Here is a 17,855-nt window from a genome sequence, read left to right as displayed (position 1 = left end):
ATAAGCTTTGGAGGACTAGCCTGATCTCGCATTCAAAGTTATTCCAATTTAATAAATTATTCTAAAACATTTTGAATTCTAATAGAATCTTATTCTTCCCCCAAAAGGTAGCTGATATGTTTTTTTAATGTGGTTGTTTGTTTAGCAGTTTGTCAGAGGTGGTCAATACAGGAAACATTGAAGCTTTGATCTGGTTCTTCCAACACTCGACAGTGTTTGCATGGGGACATCCAAACTTGGAGTACTGTGGGGATGAACAGGGCATGCACAAATACTGGCATACTGAAAGACATAAGAAAGACTATTTTAGACTGTTGACTGTACAGAGGCTCTGTAAAATTCTCTTTGTTGTCAAATGATCAGTCACATTAAAGTTCAGCTATTAGAAAGAATAAATATTCCTTTTTTCCTTCTGTCTGAAAGACTGTTACAATGTAGTTGAGATCCTCTATGAAACTTTTATCATAACCTCAGACTGAAATTAGAGGAAAATGCATGATTCTGGGATGTGAAATTCTATTCACTGAGACCGCTTCTGACAAAACTGCGCTTGTAATATTGTGGAAGTTACAGTTTGATTTATTTAAAAGAAGCTAAAGAGTTTTGTAATTTTTTATTTATTATTTTTTTAATTTATTTATTTTTCTTTATTTATTACTTTGACTGACCAAATATGAAGCAAACCTTTTCATCTGCTTTTGAGTGCTAAACAGCATACTGTTTATATGTGATACAAACGTCTGTGTGATTGTGATGTGTTCCCCTGATATATTCAGTGCATTGATGATCTGTCTTCCTCACAGCCGGTTGCTGAACCAATTCCAATCTGCAGTTTCTGCCTTGGTACAAAAGAGCAAAATCGGGAGAAGAAACCTGAAGAGCTCATCTCTTGTGCTGACTGTGGCAACAGTGGTAGGTGGTCATTTACAGTGCTGCTGGTAATAACACTTGAGACAGAAGAGCTCGCTATAGAGACTGCTCTTGACCCATACATGTGAGGAGTATGCATCTATGGCATATAATACAGTTAGTTCAGTTGAATCTTGTGCTCCCAGAAGGAGGCAGTTAAGTTAACCTAACACAAATAGTTCGTTTGGCTCCTGGAGGTTTCATTAAAAATGTGGTAATGATGAACGGTTTCATCATGTTTCTCAATTCAGTTACAAAAATTTATCTTGGTGTTCCTTTGTATGTGGGCCTGCCACTTGCTATCTAAGGTATTGGTTTTGTGTCATAAGTAGATAAGAATAGAAGCACCTAAAAATAGGAGTATCTGGGTAACCAGAATTCTGCATGGGAATACATAATTGGTAAAGTAATCTCTCTGCAAACTATCTGTGAGCATTAACAGCAGTGGAGTGGTTTTACTGGCACAATTTTCTCCTTTTTCTGTAGGTCATCCGTCCTGTTTGAAGTTCTCTCCAGAGTTGACAGTTCGAGTGAAAGCCTTGCGATGGCAGTGTATTGAGTGCAAAACATGCAGTTCCTGTCGAGATCAGGGCAAAAATGCTGTGAGTACAGTGGAATATGGACTGAATGAAGAGTAAATCAGTCTTGTGGATGTTCTGTTAAACCACAAAATAAAATCATTCTAGAGTCAAATATTTCCAGCTTTTGTTTGAGCCTAGTAGTCTTTATGAGACCTGTGAAATGCCATGATACGTCTGTAGTTGAAAACTGTGAAGTGATGACAGATTAATGAAAGGCTTGATGCTGATGCATATCTGAAGAGAGATTCACTCTATCTGTCTTCAACAGGATAACATGCTCTTCTGTGACTCATGTGACCGTGGCTTTCACATGGAGTGCTGTGACCCCCCTCTTACCAGGATGCCAAAAGGTGAGGACTTTGTGCTGCAAAGGATAATTTAAGATGATGTTGGAAGAGATCAGTGGGTAGAAAGTATGTCCATGTATTGGGTCCTTTTTTAGCTACACTTAACTTGCTCTTTACAGCATCGCTTTTCAGGCATTAGAAACTAGAGAAGTGTCAGAGCTTCACATCTGGATTTTCCACTGTCTCCTGCTTCCTCTACATTACTGTATGTGAAGAGTTTTAAAGAAAATATTTGAGGTTTGAGGGAAAAGAAGTGATCCTTGCACCTTGCAGATTAAAATGATCAGTTTCCGTTTGAATGAATAGCCTTGTATAAGAGAAAGATATGTGCCTCTAAGTTTTTGAAGTCATATCAATTTGGACAGTAGAGAATCCTGGAGTAAAAGCAACTTCTCTTTTTCATCACAGAATCACAGAATGTCAGGGGTTGGAAGGGACCTCAAAAGCTCCTCCAGTCCAATCCCCCTGCCAGAGCAGGAACACCCAGCTGAGGTTACACAGGAAGGCGTCCGGGCGGGTTGGAATGTGTGCAGAGAAGGAGACTCCACAACCTCCCTGGGCAGCCTGGGCCAGGCTCTGCCACCCTCACTGAGAAGAAGTTTCTTCTCATCTTTAAGTGGAACGTCCTGTGTTCCAGTTTGAACCCATTGCCCCTTGTCCTGTCACTGGTCATTACCGAGAAGAGCCTGGCTCCATCCTCCTGACACTCCCCCTTTAGATACCTGTAAACATGAATGAGGTCACCCCTCAGTCTCCTCTTCTCCAGCTCCAGAGCCCCAGCTCCCTCAGCCTTTCCTCACACGGGAGATGCTCCACTCCCTTCAGCATCTTGGTGGCTGCGCTGGACTCTCTGCAGCAGTTCCCTGTCCTGCTGGAACTGAGGGGCCACAACTGGACACAAGATTCCAGGTGTGGTCTCCCCAGGGCAGAGTAGAGGGGCAGGAGAACCTCTCTGACCTACTGACCACCCCCCGTCTGATACACCCCAGGATGCCATTGGCCTTCCTGGCCACAAGGGCACAGTGGTGGCTCATGGTCACCCTGCTGTCCACCACGACCCCCAGGTCCCTTTCCCCTACGCTGCTCTCTAATAGGTCATTCCCCAACTTACACTGGAACCTGGGGTTGTTCCTGCCCAGATGCAAGACTCTACACTTGCCCTTGTTCTATTCCATTAAAGTTTTCCCTGCCCAACTCTCCAGCCTGTCCAGGTCTCGCTGGCTATCTATGGAAGATTCTTCTTTGATAGTTAGAAGAAAATTTTCCTGTAGAACATAGTTGGAAGTAGTGTAGTCATAAGCAAAATATGAGATAGTTAAATGTGTTACTTTTTTATGGTTTTCTGATAGTGTGCTACAAATCAGAGAGACATCCTACCTGGTTGTGGGAAATATAACTGGGGATAGCTTGTAAGAATTTAACTGGACTTGAATTCAGACTGTTTGAACATATACATCATTTTTCTTACGTGTATATGTGATAACTGGTGCCTTTGATACTGTTCCTGCCCTTTCTGTCAGAAGGCCTGGGGCCTGTAGTTCTCCTTTCTGTCCTATATAGATGTCCCTCGCATTCAGTGATGGGTACTTGTGTCTTATAGGTATGTGGATATGTCAGATATGTCGGCCACGGAAGAAAGGAAGAAAACTTTTACAAAAGAAGGCAGCACAGATAAAACGACGCTATGCTAACCCAATAGGACGTCCCAAAAACAGGTTAAAGAATCAAAATACAACGTAAGTGTCTATGAGGAGGAGTAGGGTGTGAGATCCTATAGAGCAGTGGGTATTTCTCAAGTGTCTGGTGTACACTGTGGGAAGATACCTTTTACAATGAAGAGCTTTTTGTTATTCTTTAATACAAAATTTCTGAAGGGTGCTGTGAAAGAGTAGAAGTAATCTTGGTGCTGCTTTTTGCCTAGATTTTTGCCTCTTTGTAATAACTTACTATTTAGTTTTGAACTATTTCTTGTAGGTGGATTTTGCTGTTCATGTCAAGTCTGTTTTTCTGGATGGCTGCTTCTTCCACCATAATTATTTTGCCTTGCATTTCTCAAGAACCATTTGATGTTTAGAGAAACTAAGTAATCTACAATTAAACTTGTGAGGTTATTTTTTTGACGTATATTTAATCTGACACTGCTGCCAGAAAATATTTGGCCCCTTTCTGCTTCTATTCCACGTGTTTTTGCATTTATGGAGCGTTCTACTGTGTTGGGACAGATTGTGTGACTTTATCACAGTTGTGGTGGAACAGCGAGTCGTCAAGGAATTGGATTTGAGTGGGTGGGAATTCTTTGGAATTCAACTGGAGCAATTTCCTTGAGCTAAGATTGCTGTGCAGTGCTTGTTGTGATGCAGCCCTATTGACTGTCTGGGGGACAGAACAATGAAGGAGCATGTTCTGGAAAAAAAACCTTGCAAAGTTTAATGCTTATAAAAGCGTGGAGGGAATGTCTCTCTTAAACAGCCTATTTTTTTCCAGTCTGTGTGATACTTTTGCTTAGAGAAACTCATGGTATAATTCAGAGGGACAAAAGGAAAGCTAGCTATCCGCTATTGCTCTTTTGTCTCTTTTAATTTTGATTTCATTATTTATTCCATGTTTTTGCCTTTGTTCCATCATTTCACTTGCAAAATATATCCACAGAATTATGCACAGATGCTTAGTTTAATCTTTTTAGGGAAAAAAACACTGATTTGTATCCTCTGTAGCTGCAAAGATTGTAGCTAAAAACAATCAGCTTCCTGAAACAGCAGTCAATTTAGGGCAATTCCTCTGAGAAGTGTTAAACACTCGGTTATCTCAACAGTGTTTTAAAATTTCCAGCCTGAAAGAAGGAAGCTAGTTGGAGACCGATGCGGTTTTCTGCAAAGATGACCATGGGTGGTATAGGTTCTTAGCTAATGTGCGTGTCCCCCGTGTCTTAACTTTCCGTGTAATTCTTATGACCATTTCCCATCAGTATGAAAACTTTGACAAATGACAGGTGTAAATGTTTAATGACTGCATAAATTGAAACCTGTGCAGTGTATTCATTCTGGCTACTGATTTTAAAATTTAATGTGGTTTTAAATTTGATGAAAATCTATTGTTTATACTCAAATTAATTGCATGTAATGTTCAGTGTGGAGAAAAATAGTACAGTACTTCTACTGAGATGTTTAGAATCCTGGCTTCTCTAGGGTACACAGGCTCTTGACTACTAGTTTATTATTAAATTCTTCAGTTCATGTTTAGCTTCTGTGTGACTGATAAATAAGTAGGGAAGATGGTAGTCCACTTTGCAACCCAAAACAAACCACCCTACCAAATCTTCTGACTGTATCTTTCCCCTTCTCCTTCTTTAGATCAAAAGGCCCTTTCAGCAAAGTTAGAACTGGCCCTGGTCGGGGTCGAAAGCGTAAGATGGCTCTCTCCAGCCAGTCAGCATCATCAGAAGGAGGATACCTGGAGCAGACAGATGTCTTGGACTTCTGCAGAGATGGCAGCACCACCTTGAAGTTTAACAAGAAAACCAAAGGGCTTATAGATGGCCTTACCAAATTCTTCACTCCTTCCCCTGATGGACGAAAAGCTCGAGGGGAAGTGGTAGACTATTCTCAGCAGTATAGGATCAGGAAAAAGGGCACCAGGAAATCTAGCACTTCAGAATGGCCCACAGGTAAAGGTTTTTCACCCTGCCGGTGTAAGTATCCTGTACACCAAGAAGATGTTCAAAGGCTAGGATGTTGAAGTGACTAGAATTGTTAGAGGCTGGAAACTTTCATATGAAAGTTAGCGCTCAAATACAGTTATCTTTGGTGCACTGAGGTAGAACACCAGTTGGAAAATGGAAGCAATGCTAAAGACCTTTGCCTCTTTATATGTGATGGCAACATGTAATCAGATCAGAGGAAGTTGATGAGGCCTTCTACAGACAGCTGAGAGCAGCCCCACAACCGCAGGCCCTGGTCGTGGTGGGGGATTTTAACTTCCCTGATGTTTGTTGGAAGGACTGCGCGGCCGGCAGCCACAGTCCAGGAGGTTCCTCCAGTGCCGTGTCGAGAACTTTCTGATGCAAAGGGCGGAGGAGCCAACTAGAAGAGGTGCCCTGCTGGACCTCATCCTCACTAACAAGGAGGGGCTGGTTGAAGCGGTAGAGGTGGAGGGCTGCCTTGGTTGCAGTGACCATGAGATGGTGGAGTTCAGGATCTCCTGTGGCAGGAGCAGGATAGCAAGCAGAATTGCAACCCTGGATTTCAGCAGGGCAAACTTTGGCCTTTTCAGGCAATTGCTGGGGGAAATCCCATGGGCAAGGCTACTTGAAGGTAAAGGGGCCCGAGATAGTTGGTTAGTGTTCGGGGACTGTTTCTACCAGGCACAAGATCAGAGCATCCCGACACGTAGGAAGTCAAAGAAGGGAGCCAGGAGACCTGCGTGGTTAAACAGGGAACTGCTGGGTACGCTCAAGTGGAAGAGGAGAGTTTACAGATCATGGAAGGAGGAGCTGGCCACTTGGGGAGAATATCAGGCTGTTGTCAGAGGGTGTAGGGAGGCAGCTAGTAAAGCCAAGGCGTGCTTAGAATTAAACCTGGCAAGAGGGGTCAAGGACAACAGGAAGAGCTTCTTCCAATACGTGGCAGATAAAACTAACACCAGAGGCAGTGTAGGCCCACTGATGAATGAGGTGGGTGCCCTGGTGACAGAAGATACAGAGAAGGCAGAGTTACCGAGTGCCGCCTTTGTCTCTGTCCGCTCTGCGGGGGGCTGTCCTGAGGAGCCCAGTACCGCTGAGGCCCCAGAGGAAGGCAGGACAGTGGAGGAGTTTGCCTGGGTTGATGAGGACTGGGTTAGGGAGCAGTCAGGCAATCTGGACATCCATAAAACCATGGGTCCGGATGGGATGCACCCACGGGTGCTGAGGGAGCTGGCTGAGGCCATTGCTGGACCGCTCTCCATCATCTTTGCCAAGTCTTGGGAAATGGGAGAGGTGCCTGAGGACTGGAGGAAAGCAAATGTCACTCAAGTCTTCAAAAAGGGCAAGGAGGAGGACCTGGATAACTATAGACCGGTCAGCCTACCTCCATCCCTGGGAAACTGATGGAACAACTTCTCCTTGGTGCCATCTCAAGGCGTATCAGGGATAAGAGGGTCATTAGGGGCAGTCAGCATGGCTTTACCAAGGGGAAGTCGGGCTTGACCAACCTCATTGACTTTTATGAGGACATAATAAGTTGGATGGATGGATGGATGATGGCAGAGCGGTGGACGTGATCTCCCTTGACTTGAGGAAGGCATTTGACACAGTCTCCCACAGCATCCTCACAGCTGAACTGAGGGAGTGCGGGCTGGATGAGCGGGGAGTGAGGTGGACTGCGAACTGGCTGAAGGGAAGAAGCCAGGGAGTCGTGGTCAATGGGGTGGCGTCCAGTTGAGGCCTGTATCTAGTGCAGTGCCTCAGGGGGCAGTGCTGGGGCCATATTATTCAATATATTCATCAGTGATTTGGACAAGGGAATAGAGTGACTGTCAGGAAGTTTGCTGATGACACGAAGCTGGGAGGAGTGGCTGACACTGGAAGCTGTGCTGCCATCAGAGACCTGGACAGGCTGGAGAGCTGGGCAGGGAAAACTTTAATGAAATAGAACAAGGGCAAGTGTAGAGTCTTGCATCTGGGCAGGAACAACCCCAGGTTCCAGTATAAGTTGGGGAATGACCTATTAGAGAGCAGCGTAGGGGAAAGGGACCTGGGGGTCCTGGTGGACAGCAGGGTGACCATGAGCCACCACTGTGCCCTTGTGGCCAGGAAGGCCAATGGTACCTGGGGTGGATTAGAAGGGGGGTGGTCAGTAGGTCAGAGAGGTTCTCCTGCCCCTCTGCTCTGCCCTGGGGAGACCACACCTGGAATCTTGTGTCCAGTTGTGGCCCCTCAGTTCCAGCAGGACAGGGAACTGCTGCAGAGAGTCCAGCGCAGCCACCAAGATGCTGAAGGGAGTGGAGCATCTCCCGTGTGAGGAAAGGCTGAGGGAGCTGGGGCTCTGGAGCTGGAGAAGAGGAGACTGAGGGGTGACCTCATTCATGTTTACAGGTATCTAAAGGGGGAGTGTCAGGAGGATGGAGTCAGGCTCTTCTCGGTAACGACCAGTGACAGGACAAGGGGTAATGGGTTCAAACTGGAACACAGGACGTTCCACTTAAATTTGAGAAGAAACTTCTTCTCAGTGAGGGTGGCAGAGCCTGGCCCAGGCTGCCCAGGGAGGTTGTGGAGTCTCCTTCTCTGCACACATTCCAACCTGCCTGGACGCCTTCCTGTGTAACCTCATCTGGGTGTTCCTGCTCTGGCAGGGGGATTGGACTGGAGCAGCTTTTGAGGTCCCTTCCAACCCCTGACACTCTGGGATTCTGTGATGAGGAATTAATTTTTTCCTGTGAAGTAAAATGCACTTTGGTAATGAGGGGCTTGCAGATAGGTCTAGGAGGGGTGCTAAATAATGCCACATTTGAAGGCAGTAACATAGGGAGTGGCTAATGAAAATAAGAACAGGAAGGTAGAAGTATGAAATGGGAAACATAATTAAAACCAGTCTGATGGACCATGTGTTTCTGATCTGTGATATAGGCTTGCATGCAAATGTTTCTTAATTTTGTCAGCCAAAGAGGAGCCTGCTTTGTTCTGTTTGGCAAATTCTTACTGGAGAGCATCCCTTCTTTTGAATGCAGTGCTGCTTTCCTTGTTTTCTTTTCTGACTGAAGACATTAATCTGTGACTGGACCTTGATTTAATCTCTGTATTCTGATTGTTACAGTCTTGTTGAATAGTTTCATAGCTTGAATTGTTCCTAAGCAAGCAGTGGAAAATATTCTGCAATAACATACAAGGTTTACAGCTTTACAATAGTTACATGTATTAGCATGGCTGGTGCTGGAAGAACAGTAATGTATCTTAGTGCTTTGGAGATGAGGTGAAGTGTCATGTGGGTTTTGTTTGCTTTTATTGAGGAAGCGATGTTTCCTGGGTGATGAACATAAGTATCCTTTCTTTGGTTGCACCAGATAACAGCATTTAAATCGTTGTGATCCTTGTTTGTGAGAAATGGAAATAGTGGTAAGCCATTTATCCAAAACTATCGTAGTATCACAAAGGCATTTGTAACAATATCAATGTGTTAGAGGTGAGGTTTGGACCTGGTTACATGTACGACAATACTTCTTACGTGATCACAAATCCAGAACTGGTTCTTCCTTTGTGGTCCCAAATCTGAATAGAAAATCCCATCAAAAAAACTTCACACAGTGTCTGAATACAGCCGGAAGATGTTTGTCACTGCACCAAAAAACAGGTGCTCCTTTGTAAATGTAGGTGAAGACAATTTTTCTCTCTCATTTACAGACAATCAGGATGGCTGGGATGGAAAACAGGAACATGAGGAGCGTTTTTTTGGGAGTCAGGATGTCTTAACTGAAAAAGACATGGAGCTGTTCAGAGATATTCAGGAACAAGCACTGCAGGTAAAGTTAAATTTTCAGTGTGTGGCTGTAAGTCCCCAATCTGTAAAAGAAGTTTAAACAAACCCAAAACCTCCACCCCAACGCGACACTAAAAACCAAGAAATACAGACTCCAGATGAGTCAGTCTGTCATAGAAGCTAATGTGCTTGCTGTGTTCTGCTTGAAAGTAATGGGGAACTGACCTCAAGAGAGCTGAAGGATAATACAAAAGTGAGCAGAAGAAGAGGTTAAGGTGGGTGTCTAAAAGGCCTTGAGGGCTGTGGCTTTAGTTGTGTCAGAACGTATGCCTGTTAAATAGCTGGTAAAACTAGTTCTCTGAGTTCAAGTAGGCAGGACTGTAGATAAGAATGTTTCCACTTATTTCAGCTTAGAAGTCTTTCATTTGGAAATTCATGAAAACTTTTTTTTTCTTTGCATAGAAAGTAGGGGTAACTGGGCCTCCTGATCCCCAGGTCCGATGTCCTTCTGTCATCGAATTTGGCAAGTATGAAATCCAGACGTGGTACTCCTCCCCGTATCCACAGGAATACTCAAGGTATGACTGAACATTCTTCTCTTTTGTTCTGCTTCCGTGTTTGTAGGAAAGCTGTACTCCAGCAGGTCTAGAAGTATTAAGAAGATTCTATCTGCATGTAGGACAGAAGCAAAGTACACATAATCCAGATACTTTTCCTGGTAGTTTAGCTCTGCTAAAGGCATTGAAGGAAACTGAAAATAGCATCCCTGCCCAAGCTAGAGTATGTAAATGGAGTTAAATCACAACAGTGCTGGAACACTTGCTTTCAAATTGTTCATGTCACATAACAGCTGTCTGTTACAACAAGGGGAGAGAATAGGAACTATTTATCTAATCAATGCATGTATTTATTTTGACATAACCTAATAATGTAAAAGTAACTATGCAGGACATTAAGAATATTTTTTTAATAGGCATTCATTACAGAATATAAGTGCCATGATTTTAAGTATGATAAGGTGATTTTGGCCTGATTGGCATGTACACAAGGTCAGTTTGGGTTTGTTTTCATTAACTTCTCTGTGGGAGTGAGGAATTTTATACAAAAGTCTATATATTCGGTCTTTGATCTTTCTTTATCTTTGTTCACAGGCTACCCAAGTTGTACCTTTGTGAATTCTGTTTAAAGTATATGAAAAGCAGAACTATTCTTCAACAGCACATGAAAAAATGTGGCTGGTTTCATCCTCCAGCCAATGAAATTTACAGAAAAAACAACATTTCAGTCTTTGAGGTAAGTTAGAAAACTAAGCCACTCACTTTTGTCTGTAAAGTAGACTCTTTAGCACCCACTTGTGTGATAAGTTTTCCATAGCCCTGCAGATCTTCATCATTGAAGCATTCAGTTGCTAAGAATGAAGAACTACAAGCAAGCAGTGGGAGCTGACCTCATATAGATTATTCGTCCATAAAACATATGAGAAGGCTCACTTTGTAAAAATGCTTTTTCATTTTAGGAAAATGAATTTAAGTTCTCTCTTAGCTAATGAATGTAACAGTAACTTGGCCATGGCCCTTATGCTGTGGAAGCTGAAGTCCTTTGAGATGCCGCAAGTGACAGAGAAGTCTTCCTCTCATGTTAGACATTTCCAAACACACAGGGATACCCGGATAAAGCATGTCCTTGCATGACAGCAAATGTAGTGACAAAACTCTTCTTCATTTCTGTAAGGTTGATGGCAATGTCAGCACTATCTACTGCCAGAATTTGTGCTTGTTAGCCAAACTCTTCCTGGACCATAAGACTCTCTATTACGATGTGGAGCCATTTCTTTTCTACGTGCTGACACAGAATGATGTCAAGGGCTGTCACGTTGTTGGCTACTTTTCTAAGGCAAGTATTTGAGTAATTCAGACTTGGAACTGTATTTGCTATGGTGAGAAATGCTGCTTTGGAGTCTTAAAGTAATTGTAATTTAGGCCCTTGCATTTTAGATAATGCATTATGTCATATGGATATAGACATCTGTTGCAACCAGATTTTATTTATGTTACATTTGGAGGCTGGCAACTAATAATAAGTTTCCTCATTGTGTTGAATAGCATATATTCTCTACGGAACTTGTACTGCTAAGAAAACACAGCTCTTCAAGTGACTTCCTGCTCTTGGTGGTGACGGGTAGTATTGTTTGTGAGATAAACGTTCTTACCAAGTAGTTGTATCTCATCTTTCCTTCTGTAAATACATTGTTTTCCAAGCAATTTGTCAATTTTGCACCTCATTTCAAACCTTTTATTTTTTTTTTACAGAACTGGGTCAAGATTTCAGATAGGCCTTAAGATTTTTGTCTGTAATTGTTTACTTGAATGTCTTCAGAACACCAAATTTGAGATTGGATTTTAGTATGTTCTGGTTATAACGTGTGAAGATTCACTGGCATACTGCAGTCTTTTGGGTTTATGTTTTGAACTTTATCTGCTCTGCAGCCTGTGTTCTTTATGGTATGGTATCTAAGCATAAGGTGGTAGTTCTGCCAAGGTTTCCTTCTTGTTTTTCAGAACTGAAAAACAAGTCTCTTTTAAAGTCTTTCCTTGGCTCATGTGAATTGTTGTTCCTAAGAAACTCTGACTGTGGCTTTCTATCTCAGGTTTTGCTATATTGCTATAGAAGTAATTAGGGCCTTGTACATAACAACTTCTACTATTTCTCTCTAGTCATCTTTTTTTGGTTTTTTGTTTTTTTGTTTTTTTTAATTTGCTGCATTTTTTCCCAACAGGAAAAACACTGCCAACAGAAGTACAATGTTTCCTGTATCATGATTCTTCCACAATACCAGCGTAAGGGCTATGGCAGGTTCCTAATTGACTTCAGTAAGGAACTTTTTCATCACTTTTTTTAGTCTTTATGTTTTCATATTTTAAAGAAAGGCTTAGCTGTGGAAGTGGATATTTTTCAAATTAAAAATCATCTCAGGACAAAGGATTCTGTAGCTCACAAAATCATTTGAACTTCACAATTTACTCTCATGGTTGGAGTGCTTCAGTTCTAGAGACAAATTGATCATCTTTCCCCTAATTCTCATGTTTCCTGTGTAAGCAATTTACAGTGGAAACTAAAGGCATATGTCAATGTAGTGATTTTAGCAGAAGCTTACCTTGTGCATGTAGTTCTTCCTACAGAAAGACAAACCTAAAACTGCATGGTTTGAAATCTTCACCAGCTTGATGCATCTTGAGAATCCAAAAAATGTGGCTGTATCAGAGCAGCAGTGGGGTGACACATTTGTCAGCTGGTTCCCCCCTCCCCTCCTTGTCATACTGAGGTGGATGCAGCCTTTTGGTCCTCAGTGAACCTGTGCAGTGTGTCACAGGCGTAATTAAGTCTCTGCAGACAGAGCTGGGTACTCTCCAATATGGCCCTGCAGTTTGACAATGGAGAATTTTCAAGAAAATTGTTTGCCATATTATTTTTAAATGGCTAAAATGTGTTTCCCCTCTGTCACCTTCAAAATTGATATTCCAATAGAAAGATAGTCAGTAGACTATTTCAGACTTGGTGTAGTTTCTAGGTAGGCAACTGCTGCCATCTCGTGGCATTGCCCACAGCCGGTGTCTGATGGCAATGTAGTTCAGAAATCTTACGCTCTGTCATTGAGTAACACAAGTTTAAAAAAAAAAATGGCCAGACTACTCAGTGTATCCAAACTTATAATATGTGTCTTGCAGGTAGCATTCAGGTACTTTCTGGGAAAATGCGTTTGTAGAAGTTGGGGTGGAAACAGAAGCTATAAATGCTAATTTTTTAAATTTTTCTTCTTGTATATCTTCAGGCTATTTGCTTTCAAAGCGTGAGGGTCAAGCGGGATCACCAGAGAAGCCCCTGTCAGACCTGGGGCGCCTCTCCTATATGGCTTATTGGAAAAGTGTAATATTGGAGTGCCTTTATCATCAGCGTGACAAGCAATTAAGCATCAAGAAATTGAGTAAGCTGACTGGAATCTGCCCTCAAGACATCACTTCCACTCTGCATCACCTACGAATGCTTGACTTCCGCAGCGATCAGTGAGTACAGGAGTCCTGTTGTCTTTCCAAATAGCTTCACATATATTTGAATTAAATTTAATTATGCTTGGAGACATCTAATAAGCTTGATTTTATTCAAGACTTAAGTGTCTAAATACTGGCTGTAGAGATTTATGGCGCTCGTGTGCAATGCAAGAATCGTTCAGTGCCAAAGATCAGATTTCTAGCTGTGTGGCTCTGCAACTGTGGAATTTCTGAGTAATTTGCAGCTGTGCGAGAAAGCAAGTTGGACTCTTGGTCATGTTGTTTTGGGGTCCCTCAGCGCAATAAGTCTCAACATACTTGCAAAACAGAGCAAAGAAGAGCCTTATGTTGCCTGCTCCACAAACGGCATACCCCTTGTCCATTTAACACATAATAGAAGTGATACTCTGCAACTCAGTAGTACCCATGGAAGGATGATGGCTTCACCATTAACAAGAAGCCGAAATAACTTGACAACATTTTCTCAGTTTTAAGGTGTTTTCTTTGGTGCTTCAGATTATACAGTTTTAATGAGCTTTCTGTCCTCTCTGAAGGTATTAATGGTAGCACTGATTGAGAGTATGCAGATTTTTCTGTAATAACTTGTATCCATTTCACATGATAACACGTACAGTATGTAGCCTGTTGTTGATCAGAATATTATTACTGTTTAGATTTGTGATCATTCGTCGGGAGAAACTTATCCAGGAACATATGGCAAAGCTTAGAACTAATGTCCGACCTATAGATGTGGATGCGGAATGTCTGCGTTGGACACCTGTTATAGTTTCCAACTCAGTTGTCTCTGAAGATGAAGAAGATGAGACAGAGGATGGAGAAAATGAAGAGCAAGAACAGCAGAAAGAAAAGGATCCAGAGACCAGTGTAAGAGTGAATCTGTTACTTCTGCATGGCATGTAATTTACATTCAGTGCTTTTGTAGGCAACGCTAACGAGATTTCAAATGCCAAGCGTGGGCATTTGGCATGATTGTAAAAAACAGTGCGGCCATGATTAGTTTGTGTAGCTTTATAGTTTCAGATTAGAAACTAAATATAGGGCAAATATTGAGGCGTAGTCGAGAGGTTAAAGACTATCTCTGAAAAGAGTAAAAAGGCTCTTTTTCTACCCATAACGATTTTGGTCATATGTGTTGGGCAGGGGGTGTTCAAACCAAACCAAAACCACACCTGAAACAAAACAAAAAACAGACTAACAAAACACCCAAACAAACAAAACACACACACCCCCCGAAAACAAACCAAGCGACCACACCTTGCTTTCCGCTCTCAAGCAACCTGATCACTCATCAACCTTGAAATGGATTTTGGTTTGAAGGACCCAGTATTTCAGTAAGTGACAAATAGCATAAATGGAAACAAATCAACAGAAACTTTTAACATTTTTCACCAAAGATTTTTGCTGTTTACTTTTGCAAAACCACTAATAGCTTAGGAATTACTGCCCACAGGGCCGTGAAGCTTTCTGCAATCTAGGCTGCTGTCCTTGAAGGGTTGCACTCACATCAGGCGATAAGCACTAGCTGGAATGCTGAGAGGCAAGTGATGCTCTCTTCCTGCATTTACATTAAACTAATTGTGCATTTTAATGGAAAAATAGCTTCAAGTTTTTCTGACAGTCTTTTCCTTGAAAATTACCCAAATACTGTGTTTGAATGTAGCAAGATGTTTGCATTCCAGCAGGCCACTGGATGGCCGCTGCTGACTGAAGTCATTATTCAGGAAGCTAATTGGGATACGTGGTCACCTGGGTAGAAAGGAGTAGCAGTTAGCACCATTAGAGTGTCATAACACTCATTCTTTTGTTATTCTCAGATTCTTAAATGTCATTCTTGTGAAACTTTTCTGACTTCCTTGCTCAAAAGCTTTTGTGGAATCGAATTCAGGATAGATATGCATGCTTAAATATGAAGTGTGAAATCTGTTTTTATTTAAATCAGATGGTAAAATCTGTGTCATGGGAGAAGAAAGAGCAAGAGCCTTACTCACCTACAGAGAGTGAAAAAAAGCCAGACATTGCTGCTCCAGCCAATTCTGCACGGCCAAACAAGCACGTTTTTCCCCTGGATAGTCTTCCTGCAAACAGTCAGTCCTCGCGAAGAGGTCGATGGAACCGTAAGGGCAAAAAACTTCGTGAACCCTTTTGTGAGGAGGAGCCTATGTTGCCCATTGAGGACAAAACAGCAGCTCCCAGTGGGCGATGCAGCGAATGTGAGGAGAAATCAGCAGCCTCGCGAGGCCGGTGCAGCGACTGTGAGGAGAAGTCGGTGGCCTTGCAAGGAAGATGTGGTGAATGTGCAGAGAAGTCTCCAGCCCCAAGAGACCGGTATGCTGAAGATGAGGAAAAATCTGCAGTTTCCCAGGGACAGTATGGCAAAGGTGAAAAACCTGCAGTTCCCTGTCGGCGGTACAGTGAAAGTATGGAAAGGTGGAGAGGGCAGCTGAAGAACACGGAGCCACTGAAGTGCAGGTTCCCGGAGGACGGTGACAGATTATCCCGCCGCTACAGTGACAGTGACAGGGCGCTGCTGAGGTGTTTCAGTGAGAGTAGTGAAGAGGAAGATGATGAGCCTGTGAGTCCTCGGTCAAACTCCCCACCTGTTCTCACCAAGCCAACATTAAAACGAAAGGTGTGTGCGTAACTTCTTCTTGTCTCTAACTGTATCTTGCAGACTGTTTTGGCAGTACGTATTGTTTATTCTGAACTATTCACATCTATATTGTAGTGTCTCTGAGCTTTCAGCTGTTACAGATGGGCTGTTAGCTTCAGTTATTTAAATGGTTTGTGCTATTACACAAATGTCAAGTCAGCAATCTTCATGGGAAGTCAGTCATCTTGTATTTGACATCTGACTGAAGGCAGGTGCCAATCAGTATTTCTAGTGAGGTCTGGATTCCCGAAGGGAGCTCTCTGGTCCTGCCTAGACTGTTGAACTATGCTGTTCATGTTTTCTATTTATCAGTGTTTTATTTCTGCTACACATGATAAAATGTCTTCTCTCACCTTCTGCTTCCAGAAATCAATTCTTCATCGGAAGAGGCGAGTCCGCAAGCGTAAGCACCACAACAGCAGTGTTGTCACTGAAACAATCTCAGAGACCACAGAAGTGCTGGATGAACCATTTGAGGACTCAGACTCTGAACGACCAATGCCCCGATTAGAGCCTACATTCGAGATGGAGGAGGAGGAAGAGGAGGAGGAGGATGAAGAGGAGGAGAATGAACTTTTGCCCAGTGGATACTTTCGGCACTTAGCCCCACCGGACACGCTCAGGCATACGCCCTCTTCTAAGAGGAAGTCCAAAGATGAGGAGGAGTCTGATGACACTAATGGTATGTTTGGTTGAAAGTTTGATATAGACAGTGTGTCAGCGAGTGGCAGGTGACACTAGCTCATGATGGAATAAGCTGCTTACCTTGCCTTGTAACTTGTAGCCAAAATGTAGGGTTAGGCATAAACTACCAGTCAAACCAGCCTCGAACATTCCCAAGTCTTAAGAAAATGTGGTGCATGCTTTTAACTATCTGATGAGCAGTGACCCAGTCATAGGGTGTCCTTTGGATTCAGCTTTTCTAGTGGAACTGGTATCTGTGATTATGGAAAAACTTGTGCAGCAGGGTTGCTTACAGAAATAAAACAGAATCGATCGAAGAGCCCTCAGTTTTCCGTAACAAAGTGTGTTATGATTCCCCTGAAATGTAACTTTGCAGTCTCTTAAATTTTGTGTCTGATGAGAATTCGAGCCGGTCTTGATTGCTGTCAGGGCTACAGAGAGAATGGATAGTGTGGTGTGGTGATTCGAGGCCAGTATTTAATAAGCCTTAGGCATTCTGGAAGAAAATAGTGTGTTCTGTGGTGTAGAAAACAAATAAAGCTTGTTTCTCTATATTCTACCAGTTCTGTGCAACTTGATTAGTGTTGCGTGGGGGAAGATGGAGCTTTATTATTTTGCTTTTTCTAGTTCTACCTGTAAGTTCTACTGCAAATGTGAATACTGTTAAGAATCTTCTGTTCAAGTTTGCCAGCACACTCTCGTTTAATTATGTGCAACTGAATAAGCACGTACTACATGTGTTTCTCAGTGTCCTAAAAAAAGGATGCATGTGAAATCTGGAGTGGTCATCAAATCCATGTTCTTTTGTGAAGATTATGACAAGTGCGTAGGGTAAAAATAATAGATTTTTTTTTTAATTCCTAAAAATATTAAATCCATGACAGTACAGATAATAAAAGCAGAGTCTTTACCTAAGAAGTGATAAATCTAATCTTCTGTAGCAGATAGGAAATGTGAAAGAAGGGGAGGAGAAATAGCAATTTTTTAAAAAAAATTCCTGTTTAAATGTACTGATCACTTGGGTGAGAACTGTTACTTGGTAAGAGAGATTTTCTGCCTAGCAGATAAAAGAAAAATTAATACAAAAGCAAATTAAGTAAATCCATTGTCTGAAGACAGATATTCAGGTGGTAAAGTACAATTAACTGTTGCGGTAGTTTACCAACAGT

At 42.4% G+C, this 17,855-nt stretch overlaps 1 protein-coding gene across 1 annotated transcript in view; it reads left to right on the top strand.

Annotated features, from left to right (window-relative positions):
- Window positions 1-17,855, top strand: part of KAT6A (lysine acetyltransferase 6A) — a 34,143-nt gene that overhangs the window by 10,494 nt on the left and 5,794 nt on the right. The window contains exons 4-17 of the mRNA XM_082072503.1: window positions 804-912; window positions 1,396-1,511; window positions 1,759-1,840; window positions 3,438-3,573; window positions 5,188-5,501; window positions 9,210-9,328; window positions 9,748-9,863; window positions 10,437-10,578; window positions 11,017-11,178; window positions 12,062-12,155; window positions 13,115-13,346; window positions 14,006-14,216; window positions 15,292-15,981; window positions 16,369-16,684. Of these exons, the coding sequence (XP_081928629.1) occupies window positions 804-912; window positions 1,396-1,511; window positions 1,759-1,840; window positions 3,438-3,573; window positions 5,188-5,501; window positions 9,210-9,328; window positions 9,748-9,863; window positions 10,437-10,578; window positions 11,017-11,178; window positions 12,062-12,155; window positions 13,115-13,346; window positions 14,006-14,216; window positions 15,292-15,981; window positions 16,369-16,684 (2,839 nt within the window). The remainder of the gene's footprint in view (window positions 1-803; window positions 913-1,395; window positions 1,512-1,758; window positions 1,841-3,437; window positions 3,574-5,187; window positions 5,502-9,209; window positions 9,329-9,747; window positions 9,864-10,436; window positions 10,579-11,016; window positions 11,179-12,061; window positions 12,156-13,114; window positions 13,347-14,005; window positions 14,217-15,291; window positions 15,982-16,368; window positions 16,685-17,855) is intronic.

This window comes from Streptopelia decaocto (genome assembly GCF_964273445.1).
Source record: "Streptopelia decaocto genome assembly, chromosome: 25".
Taxonomy (NCBI): Eukaryota; Metazoa; Chordata; class Aves; order Columbiformes; family Columbidae; genus Streptopelia; species Streptopelia decaocto.
This window is presented reverse-complemented; position numbering and strand designations above follow the sequence as displayed.